Source organism: Candoia aspera, chromosome 14 (genome assembly GCF_035149785.1).
Source record: "Candoia aspera isolate rCanAsp1 chromosome 14, rCanAsp1.hap2, whole genome shotgun sequence".
In the NCBI taxonomy this organism is placed as follows: domain Eukaryota; kingdom Metazoa; phylum Chordata; class Lepidosauria; order Squamata; family Boidae; genus Candoia; species Candoia aspera.
The window spans coordinates 5142604-5154357 of record NC_086166.1 but is presented as its reverse complement, the minus strand read 5'-3'; the positions used below and the strand labels follow the sequence as shown (position 1 = coordinate 5154357).

The following is an 11754-nucleotide window of genomic DNA, read 5'->3' as shown; positions in this document are numbered from 1 at the left end:
GTTTAATACATGACTATTTTCATTATGATTCTATCTTCTTTCTTTAAAAATTAAAAAAAAAAAGCTACTGTATTTAAAAACTGGGTTAAAGCCCCATGGAAACCTCGGTGGCTATAAATACAGCCCCAGCAAAGATTTCTAGGCGTTGCGCGCTGGAAGGAAATTAAGGAGTTAAACGCTGTGGGCTGGCTAACCTAGCTTTGTCCAATAATTTCGAAGCCTGGCTGTGACCGACAGGGAGAGCTTTAAGAAACTGGATTAAATTAGACTCGATCCTTCAGGCTTTGTTGAAGCTGGGAAGCCATTTTGGGATTCTGCAGGGTGGCATAATCCGAGGCTGCTGTCAACTCTCAAACTTCTTCTAAACGATTCGGCTCCGGCTCCTCCTGTTTTAGAAGAGGATGCCAAACTGAAGAATTCAGGGTTCCTTCTGCAAGGGTGGAACGATGCTGGATTTGGAAAAGTTTCAGGTTTGAAAAGTGGATCCCTGCTGCAGCTTCCTGCTCGGTTGGGCAGAACGGAACTCTCCTTGAGCAACTTGTGTTTAGCCCTGTCCAAGCAAGGATTTAATTTGCTTTTTCAGCTTAGCCAGGCTTGGTTAGCAGGACGCCTTTTTACCTAACTGGGGACTTGGTTTGATGCAGTCATAGAACAATTTGCACCGAGCGTGTCCATCACTGTGGCTTGCAGGCTTCCTATCTTAGAAAGTGAAACCAGTCGTTTTATCTCGTGTGTGTATCAGATATCCAGAGTTTTTGTAAGCATCAGGTTCTGTTGCCAGCATTATGAACGTAATTGCACCTCTAAGTTTGGAATAAATTGAAAAGAAAGCATTTTATATGTTGGAAGCTGTTTTGTGAATGGAATAATACAGATAAACTTGTACTAAGTGCTGTATGCTAGAATTGACTCCATTCACATGTGATTTTTGATGTATGATGGTTGTGTTCGTTTTTTCAACTGATTTTTCTACTTGCTTTAAGCTCTTGTTGTTCAGCCTGTTTTAAATTAATAACGTTGGGAGTGATGTGTGAAAAAGACTGCAAAATGTTAGATGCTCCTTGTATCATAAGAGAAATGGAGTTACCTGCTTGGGGAAGTGTTAGGCTAAATAAATGTGTTGAAAAAATAAAAATAAATAAAATTCAGAAATTAACCAGATTGTCAAGTACACCCTTAAAATAGCTGCCAGGTTCAACATTGCAGGCTGTTTGTTATTGCTTGGATTAATTCTGTTTTAATGTGGCCTAGTAAAAGAGGAGTTTAACATTTGGTTGAACTTGAGGACTGTCTTGGGATGTATGTTTGTCATATCACACTTGGAAAATAGCCAAATTCTTTTGAGAATATGTAAATTTTAAAAGCAGTGGTGTAGGTATTCTAAATCTTGATCAGCACAGTGGTAATATTTCTTTTACTTTCAAAGTGGAATCAAGTTTTATTGCTTATTCTTCCCTTCTGTATTGCTGCAGCAAGCATATTTTGGTGAAATAATTATTGAACCATCAATTTTCTGGGAACCCCCAATGTATCAGGTATTCCCATGAACTCGACATTACTTGTGAAGTGTAAGTAAAATAGAATTTAGTTTTTAGTTCAGGACTGTGGCTATGCAGACAGATGTATATTTTCATATGGTTTGCCACAGCCTCTGCAATGAAACTCGGAAGGAAAAGGATGTCCATGGTTCTGAACTGATAGAATTATAACAGCTCTGAAACTTACGTTTATTGGCAGCTTTGTACCACTTTGTTTTATTTTAAAGAGGGCATTCATGTATTCCACTTGCCCTTTTACTACTTTTTTCCAATAAACCCACACCTATACAGGGAAATTGGAAGTAGAAAAAAAGGGCCATGTCAAGCTTCCCCCCCCTCCCTTTTTTTAAAAACTTCAGCTTGTTTGGCCTACTGCAATGTGTGAACCAACCATTCTGGTTTGTAAACCATCATATAGCATTTTTGTGTTGTGTGTGAATCTAGCTTTAATGGCTTCTTCAACAAACCATAGAAACCATGGCTTTACCCCAGCACTCATATTCCTGTCCTTTTAAAATGTATATAAAAGCATAACATGAAGCTTTGAAACCTTGAAACCATTATTTATTGGAGCTATTGATTTCTATAACAGCAATAATATTATTGATCATAGAGGGCAGTAGTGGATTTGTTGCATGGATTAGAAAAAGCCCTTTACTAAAGAAGTAGGTGCATCTTGGATTTATTCCCCCTTTCGGGAACTCGGAGTGAAAAAGGCTTGTACCGTCACAGGTGTGAAAAAGGCTTTGCACACATACCGTTATTGATGTGATTGCAAATCCTGCCTGAGGAGTACATGCTTACAGCAGCTTTGTTTCACATGGTCTTCTAACATCATATTCAGTGTGCATGACATTGATAAAAGGCTGGTGTTGTTTGTGATAGAATACAGGGAGAAAACGGCTAGGGTGTTTTTTGTTTTTTTTCCTTTAGATGTTTGCTAGTTCACATGACTTTAGAAGAGCAGCAGAAAAGGGTCAGCCCATCTTTGAGTTGAAGATAAAGCTGGCCAGAGGGTCCGCCTATATTCACTTGTTCTCACTCTGCTCTTAAGACGTGTAGGACCTAAGTTGCGTGAACTCATTACTTTGGGAAAGCTTTCTGATGTAGATCATTCAGCACAGCGATGCTTTTATTTAAAAAGCTGAACGGAGGCAGAGAATTAATCTGCCAATTCGACATACAGTACTTATATTGGGAAGCAGAGCCTAAAACGTACCGAGGGCCTTTGCTGTCATGCAATCTGCTGGCCTGCTTTTAAACTTGGTGAGAAGATAAAAAGCTAGCCACTCTGCAGCAGAGGGGGAATGGACCCCTTGCTACCTCTGCGTTCCAGAAATGTCAGCCTTTTTCCAAGACATTCAGCCGAGAGCTGTTAAATAATATTAAATAATTGTTAAATAAACAGTTTAAATTGTTTTTATCCTTGCATCAACAGCTTTCTTGGGACCTTTTTTTCTTGTTCTGAGTATGTTCACAGATTCCTCACGGGGGATCTTTTCCTAACCTCACAGTCTTCCATGGCCCCCTTTTCCAATTCTGGTTTTAGACATGCATACTTTTGCTGGGCAAGTGCAGATTTTGAGGGCTTCTTTGTGTTCCCCGTGACGTGGTTGTGATCTGGACCAATCACGTCTTTGCGGCCAAGATGAATTTAGTCTTGCAGGGGAAGGCCGCAGCCGCTGGGGATGAAAGAAATTGTAGTCCAACACGTGGAGTTGATACCAGTTTGGAGAAGATGACCTAAACTTCAGGTTCCTCATATTTACGCAACCATGTTCAGAAACAGAGACTTTCCTGACAGCATATTTATATTCTCAGACAATGATCCTGTAGTCTTAATATCATGATGTTTATAGCTGAGGGCGTGTTCTCCTTGCCAATCCCAAGCAGAGTCTCCACCCCACCACGTTGATTGTCCATGTAGTCCCCCTTTCTTCTGTAACTTCCCCCATGTAGCATCCCCTTTTCTTCCATAACTCCAACTACTGCTCCAGTGGAAGACAATATTTACCTGAAAGATGAAAGCGTCAGATGATGGGGATTAACCAGTAACACCACCCTTCACTGCTTTTGTAATTGTAACAGGACCAGACTGGGGAAAAAAATATATATTTTTGTTTTGGATTCTTGAAAACTTACCAATTTCTTATGGTAAGAAACTAGTTTTAATGGTTAAGCAGCTTGTATGCAAATAATAGCTATGTGCTTAGTTCCTGTAGGAAGTAGCTCACTATCCAGTTTGTGATTATGCCGATTAAAAATCATTCCTTCATAGCCTAACATTTCATATGTGAGCTTCCAAGAGGGTGAGAGCAGCTGTCGAGCAGCCAAGTCCAAATTAGATTTGTTGATGCCATGTTGCTTGCTAAGTAACCATGTCTCCCAGCTATGTTTAGGCCCATGGGAACCATAGCAAAAAACCAGATATTCCAATTGTTTCTAACATCCCTGGCTCTCTTGCTGAGGATGTTGCTTTCCAGTTTTGTGCAAGTAAATGTATTAACTTCCTTCTCAAAGCATATGACCTATTCCCCATGTCTTCCCTTAATTCCTTCTTTTTACTGTGGTTTTGCAGTCCCCTCAAGCAGCCCAGTTGTGGATACTGCTGACCCTTAGTTTGATTTGAAACCAGAATTGATAAAGAGTTGAAAACCACTCAGCTTGGAGCAATCTTCTGGTAGTAACGCGGTTACACAGGTCCAGGCAGAACTTAATGTGTTGTTGATGTTACCAAGGGAAGGGAGGGGAAGAACCAGGACAGCCTGGAAGTTGTTTCTAATTGCTGCATTAGTTTGGAGAACGTGCTGTTTGAGGCCCAATTGCAGGGAGTGTCCCTATTATGCCCGTGCTGCTTCTTAAACTGCTTTAGTTTTTTTAAACATAATTTGCTAACTACGGGTTTGTTGTTTTGCAAGATCATTATTTTATGCACCCCAAAACAATCGTATACTTCCCCCAATCTTCTTAACTACTTTGAGTTTTTAAGAACCTAAAAAAATAATACAGTTGGGAAAGTGAAATGTTTTATTTCACTTCCTAGACATGATGCTGAAATAATCCTTGAAGTATTAGAATACTTCCATATTTGCTCAAGAACAGCCTTTCCCAACCTGGTCCCCTCCAGTACTCTTAGGACTGCATCTCCCAGAATTTCCTAGCTGCCATGACTCGATGGGTCCTCCAGAACCTATAGAACGGTATTATTTCTCAACTGTGGCACCTTTAAGATGTGTGGACTTCAACTCCCAGAATTCCCCAGCCAGCATGCAATTTACGTGATGAATCTGAAGCAAAATTTAAGCCACCTGTTTGGCTTTTTTTTGAACATCAAGATCTTCCTCCCCCCCACCCAGTTTTTGAAGCATTGTTAATTAAATCTGAGCCTGTTGATTAAATCTGAGCTTTGACAGATTCACATGCTCCATGCATATTACAAGTGTGCTTTCCTAGCAAAGACCCTTTGTTCCACTCCAATCACATTTGGAAAGCTACATTTTCACATGGTTAAATTGTAGTTGGGTGGATGATAATGCAACTGGATTATACTGAAGTGGAGTTTGAGAGAGATATATGCTATTAGCTACAGTATATCGCCAGCGTTCGGACTGGTGGTAAGACATCCTTTTGCCATTGCGATGTGTACACCAGAAATGGGGTGCATTCCTTCCCAGTAAACAGCTCTGTTTCTGAGACCAAATTAGAACAACAGGAAGTGCTGTTGTTTTCTTAATAATGGGTTTTGCAGCCTGTTTGGCATGTTGGTGAAGGCATCACTGAGAACTTTTAGATTATCAGAACATCTAATCTTGCTCTTACATTGAAAATTAATGTTGCCCTACGTTTAGCTTTAAAGATTTTTTGTTTAGACTAGGTGACATATGCGGTCCTTAAAATTATTTTTTCCCTAATTCCAGTGCAAAACTTGGGGGGGGCGGCTTCCCTTTTAAGTTTCCAACAGCCCTATGCCATTTGTATTTCTCTTTGCATTTAGCCTCATTTGCATTTAACTTTATTGGGTCCATTTACACGTTGCACATTCCATTTACTTAAGCATTATTTCTTGAATATGCCATAATGGTGGTTGTCACACAAGCTAAACCAAAAATCTACATTTGATGCTAATCCCAAATCAAGCCAAGGGACTTCAAACTTTGTGGTACTGTAACCACCTAAAACGATAATCAAGTTTGGTAAGTGCTCCATGAATAAAACTAAGGAAACTGCTGTGATGGGTGGGTGATTTTGACAACTGGCTATTTTCATGAATTTAACCATCTCTCGAAACTAACTTTGGCTGGCTGGGGAATCCTGGGAGTTGAAGTCCACACGTCTTAAAGTTGCCACGGTTGAGAAACACCTGCTTAAATAGTCAGGGATTTTGCTTAACATTTTGCTCTAAGTTTCCAAGCTGTGCAGTAGATGCTTTAGCTGATGTTCCTTCAGTGTCATACCAAGGCTGAAATCACAAAAGGTGGTTCAGACGCATCCAAGGCTTGACTGTTACCTTGCAGACTTTTCACTTGAATTCAACCAGACAGAAAATGCTTTGCAAAATCTTCTCAGCATTAAAGATAGGTTGCCATACTTCAGTCCATTGACTCCCTTAAAATCCTCAGCTGGAACAAGTTTCAGGATTATAGATTTGTGATCCATGCATGTTTGGCAGTGTTTTGATCTTCCCCTGGAGAGTGTACAGAAGCATCTTCCGTGCCTTTCCAGAGGACTAGTGGGAGATATCCTAATCTGGGCAGATGGGACTGTCTCTTTAAAACCAAAAGCTGAGCCATTGTCCCTCCTCCTCTTCCAAGGGCACCAAAGGAAAGTCGAAAACAACTTGTCCTTCCATAAACCCCCCTCCTTTTCTTTTGACACCACTCTCTTGATTGGTACACTTCTTGAAAAGAATGTCCTAAGTCAGTATTACGCTTGGATGAATGTGGGGAAATAGTATCTGTTGTTGCAAGCAGGGTAAATTTGAGGTATTTCAGAGCACTGCTGTCTAGTAATTGTAAATGCAAAATACTGCAATGGTTGTAGCACGGCTTGGTATTTTTCTACAATCGTATTTCAGGGAACTCATTAATGTGCCTTAAGACGTTGTGGGGAAGCCCTCCCCGAAAGAAAAGGAAATGTTGAGGCTCTTGTGAATGTTGATAAGGGATATCTAACATTGGCAGTCACATCAAACAGGCACGCTCTTCCAGACACTGCTGTGTGTCCGCGTGCGTTGTTTTTTTTCCTTTCACTTTCCCCAAACACCCGTATATTTGCGATATTCCAAGAACAAGGCTGGAGAAATCAAGGGCTTTTCCTCTTTGTATCTTTGAACTGTTACAGCATTGGGTTTTCACCTTTTTGCAGCATGATTTGAAATAGCAACCATGGATTTTTCTCGACTTCACATGTATAACCCTCCCCAGTGCCTGCCAGAGAACACTGGCTATACTTACGCACTCAGGTGAGAAAGCTGTTCTGCAAAAATCCTTGTTGTTCTCTGTCTTGTGGCTTTTATGGGGCATTTTAAACTGAGGCATGAAACTCCAGGGTCAGTCACAAAGCTCACTGCATTCCTTCTTTAGATTTGAAGACAGCGATCGGGGTTTTGTTTTTATTTTATATTTTTACAGTAGATTCTGTGCTAGTGAAACCAGTGATTAAGAAAGTGACTCAGGGTTTGTTAGTCACTGTAAGTCAAGCACTCCACAACCACACCCAAATACCATTGTTTGGGTTGTAAATGCAGTAGGAAGGCATGTATGAACAGATAAAAACAGAGCGGAAAATAAAATAATTAACCATCCCTTCAGAGCGGCTGCATAGATCAAGGAGTTAGGGGTTAGAAATCATACCATTTGTGAGCTGTTAGTAGCAATTAAAAATCCAAAAATTGTAATTTGCACTTTATGAACCTTCTGAAAGCTAAACTAGGAGTCTTAACTGCCCATTTTTGGGTTGCCAAAAAAGATACATTGGAAGTACAATATTTGTTACAATGCTTACAATGCCTGGCATCCTAGCTAGGAATCAAATGGTTTTTTATTTGTTTGTTTGTTTGCTTATTCATTTATTTTTACACTTGCAAGTCTGGGGGTTCACCGATAAACACAAGCTGAACAACAAAATAATTTTGTTGTTTATTCGTCCAGTCGCTTCCGACTCTTCGTGACTTCACGGACCAGCCCACGCCAGAGCTTCCTGTCAGTCGTCAGCACCCCCAGCTCCCCCAGGGACAAGTCCGTCACCTCTAGAATGTCATCCGTCCACCTTGCCCTTGGCCAGCCCCTCTTCCTTTTGCAAGCCATCTAACAAAATAATACAATGATAAAAAAAAAAAAAAAGATGGCGCACACCAGATCATAACCCAGGCAAACCCACATTGTCTAGATGGAGGCTTCATTCATCCTTGCCAAAGGCCTGGTCAAAGAGCCAGGTCTTAGGGGCTCTCTGAAATACCAGCAGGGTGAGGGCCAACTGGATCTCAGGGGGAACCTTATTCAAATTGGTGTATAGAGTAACTGTCCTTAGTATCAGACATTTCATTTTCAGTTGTGTGTCAACATGTCTCAGTGAGAAAAGCTGAATATAAGCAGCTGTATCCTGACTATTATCAACAGTTATTTGTGGCATGTGAGAAGGCAAAGTATTACAAACTGACTTTTCCAACTAGGCCCCCTCCTGACATATTGAAATTGCACATTGTATTTTGTTTTTCTCCTACGAAACACACAGTCTCGTCATAACATTGGTTTGATTTTTTTTTTTTTAAATTACCCTTCTTTAATTTTTCTTCCTCTTCTTCCCCTGCCTCTTGCATCAGTTTTATGCACCACGGGTTTTTTCAAAGGGCATTTTACTTCTTTTCCTCAGAATCATCCAAGGTAGAGAGCAGAATGTATGTCCCATCACTAAATCACCACAGATGTGATTGTCCATTGAAGCAGGGCTTGCGGTGTCACAATCCCCACTTTTGTGACTGTGTGTCATCTGTATCGATCACAACATGATCTTTCTCCATCGAAGCATTTCTTGCACCCTTAAATGGCTGCTAATGATATGAGGCAAGGAAACTTACAACGCAGTGACATTGCATGGAAAGGAAGCTATACGTTGCAGAAAAATAAGGGAGGCAAGCAATACAAAGAAGTTATTTTGCACAGCCAGCAAGTCACCCTGTATTGCTGTATCAGTTTCTCTGCCTGTTACCAACATCGTAGCTTCCTAATTTTCCCAACAGAGCGTCAATTCACTCACCAGCCTGTGTCTGCTTCAAGCTTGTTTTAAACTAAGCAAAGGCAATGACCAGAATAAGCCTCCAGGGAGGATGAACTACGAAACTTTAAAATTAAACTCCTTTGAAATAGTTACCAGCATTTACCACTTTCTGTTTCTTCAGTTTTTTGAGGCACCTTTCCTGTTGCAATAGCTAATACTGTGATACTTTCATAAATGTATGAACCTATGGCTGTTTTCGGGAGGTTAAGGCACAGACGCATTGCGGAGGAGCCGTTTCAGCAGAGACGGTGCTGATCTCAGCCACCACGGATACCAAAGTACCAAGCAAATAGGTCCTGTTGAAATGCAGGTTGCAATATTATGTAACAGGCAGCCCAGACCTTTTCTGTGTTTCTTTGCAGTTCAAGTTACTCATTGACCGCGCTAGAATTTGAAACTGAGCACAAGTTGGACCCCGTCTTTGACTCGCCAAGAATGTCACGGCGCAGCTTACGCTTGTCTGCGGCAGGATATGGTGGTGCTAAAGATGAGGGTCTCTTTGGAAGTGGCAGCTCCTATGCTGGGAAAAAGACTTTTGCAGATCGGTCACCCAAGTAAGCATTTTGTCTGCTACCAAACGCTTGTAAATTATCTACTCCTTGGTCCCACCCCGTTTAATTTTATGTAGTTCAGTGCGCGATTCATGTTCTTCTGTGTTCCCACGTAGCACTCTATAAATTTCTGTGGAAGCGTGGTGGAACCTCTCGCTGAGGTGTTGGCATAAAACGGGGCAAGATTTACCCATGCACTTAGGGCACACATTGGAGTCAGTGGGACTTGAAAAGGCTAATCTCGGATGATATCCCCTGATTTAGAAGTTACTTCTACCTGATTTTAGTGGGCCTCACTTCCATGTTTAGAACCGGAACTGGAACATTTTCTGGCACTACTTCAACAAACACTTGGATCTGTGATGGCTTCTGTGGAGATCCTCACACTCTGAAAGAACTTGGTTGATTTTCAAAAGTATAGTTAAAATACAGAATATAGATAAGATAGATTACAGAACTAAAGAAAAAACTATAGAAGTGCAAAATTAGATAGAAAACAGAAGAGTGACTTCCGACTTTCTCCAATACAGATGCAAATGCTTATTATACAGATATAATCTCTTACCATTAATTAAACCTCCGTAGCATTATTTCTATAAAATCAAACCATTTAATCATCAAGACCCAAAATCAAGACTTCATTTTTTTCAGACACAAGCAAATAATCCAAAAGTGGTTGCCAAGTAGAGACAAATCCAGACACGGTATTTTCTCTCATCAACGCTGTTAACTTGGCCATTTGGGCCAATTCCATTAATTTAACCATCCATTCTTCCACTGTGGGGATTTGTGGATCTTTCCATCTTTGTGCATATAAAAGTCTTGCTGCTGTTGTCATATACAGAAGCAAAGTCCCTTGCTGTTTCTCAGGCTGTTTGTCCATCAATCCCAAGAGACACAGTTCTGGTTTCTTCTGTAAGTCCGCTTTAAGAATCTTTTGAATATTAACACATAGGTAAAGGTAAAGGTTTCCCTTGATGTAAAGTCCAGTCGTGTCCGACTCTAGGGGGCGGTGCTCATCTCCGTTTCTAAGCCTTAGAGCCGGCGTTGTCCGTAGACATTTTTCCGGGTCATGTGGCCAGCATGACGACACGGAACGCCGTTACCTGCCCGCCGAAGCGGTACCTATTGATCTACTCACATTTGCATGTTTTCAAACTGCTAGGTGAGCAGGAGCTGGGACGAGCAACGGGAGCTCACCCCGCCGCGCGGTTTCGAACCGCCGACCTTCCGATCGACAGCTCAGCGGTTTAACCCGCAGCGCCACCGCGTCCCCTATTAACACATACTTGATCCCAAATTTTTTTGGCCTTCTCACAAGTGAGATCCTCGCGTTCTGGATGACGATGGTATATGGCCACGATTTGACATTTGGACATCAGGACATGATTGGTTCCCATTGTATGTGTTTGAGCTAGGATTCCTTCCATAATATGACATGGAAGTGCAGAACCCAAACACCGGCTTATATTTACGAATTATTCCCGCAGCACAAACTTACCCCCCTGAGTCACTTAAGAGAGTGAGAAGGAAATTCCGATTTCTGTTTTCCTTTCCTGGAACAGCCACGGCAACACTGACTCTGTCCAGGGAGTTGTACACAATTTTGCTGCCTCTTTCAGCTCTCCTGCATTCACCAATGTTCTCACGTGCCTGCATGTTAACCCTGCCACTTGGTACTTCTTTTTCTGTCAGGATCATCAAACAACACAGCGCTACGATGAAACAGTCCAGTTCGGCAAGAACTGCCTCAAGGAGAAAACTGCCCGGCTCTTCCGCTTTTAGCCACAGTAGTTTCAGTAGCCACATAAGCGATGGGTCTCTCGTCTCCAGCTTATTGGATGAGTCTTCAATACAGGAGCAGACAGCTGTTGACCATTTCTGGGGTGAGTACACCGTCTAGTCCAGAAGGCTGCGCAGCACTTTTAAATTCAAGCTTGAAAACGTGCTCTGGAATGTCAAAGGACACAGACGTGGCCCCTGCCTGCAGCTCCTGAAACCAGACGCATCGTTTTTTCCCCAGGATCTGGCAGGAACTGCAGAGGGCAGCCGCATGGCTCTCTGGAAAGAGAGCCATTCTTCTGACTCAGGGTTTGCACCCCCTTCAGCCCAACGTCCACTTCCTCCGATGTAAGAAGTGCAGGACCAGAGTTAACAACCAGTCCGCAGGGCTTTCAGGGAAAATGTTGTTCCTGAATCGTCGGGGGGGGGGGGAAGCGCCATCGTCATTTTAGCCTGCGTGCCAGTAGCTTAGATGCAGGGTTCCCTTGCCTAGGTTGGAAACCTGTCTTTTTAGTAGTGTAGCTTAAGTTTTACTTACTTTGATATTAACTATAGGTTTACTACTGTGTGTTGAGCTACTGTTGCAGCAAAAAAGTGGCAACAGAAAC

At 41.8% G+C, this 11754-nt stretch overlaps 1 protein-coding gene across 13 annotated transcripts in view; it reads left to right on the top strand.

Moving 5' to 3' along the window:
- The first annotated feature begins 281 nt into the window (after positions 1 to 281).
- The window catches only part of SUN1 (Sad1 and UNC84 domain containing 1), a 31086-nt gene continuing 19613 nt past the window's right edge, over positions 282 to 11754 (top strand). For 5 of the 13 annotated variants that reach the window (XM_063314874.1, XM_063314869.1, XM_063314873.1 and 2 more), the window contains exons 1-4: positions 283 to 479; positions 6903 to 6999; positions 9176 to 9367; positions 11060 to 11250. In XM_063314874.1, the coding sequence (XP_063170944.1) occupies positions 6923 to 6999; positions 9176 to 9367; positions 11060 to 11250 (460 nt within the window). In that variant the 5' untranslated portion in view covers positions 283 to 479; positions 6903 to 6922. Of the gene's footprint in view, positions 480 to 6821; positions 7000 to 9175; positions 9368 to 11059; positions 11251 to 11754 lie in introns of those variants that run through there. The other 8 variants (XM_063314866.1, XM_063314867.1, XM_063314864.1 and 5 more) reach the window with 6 other exon arrangements.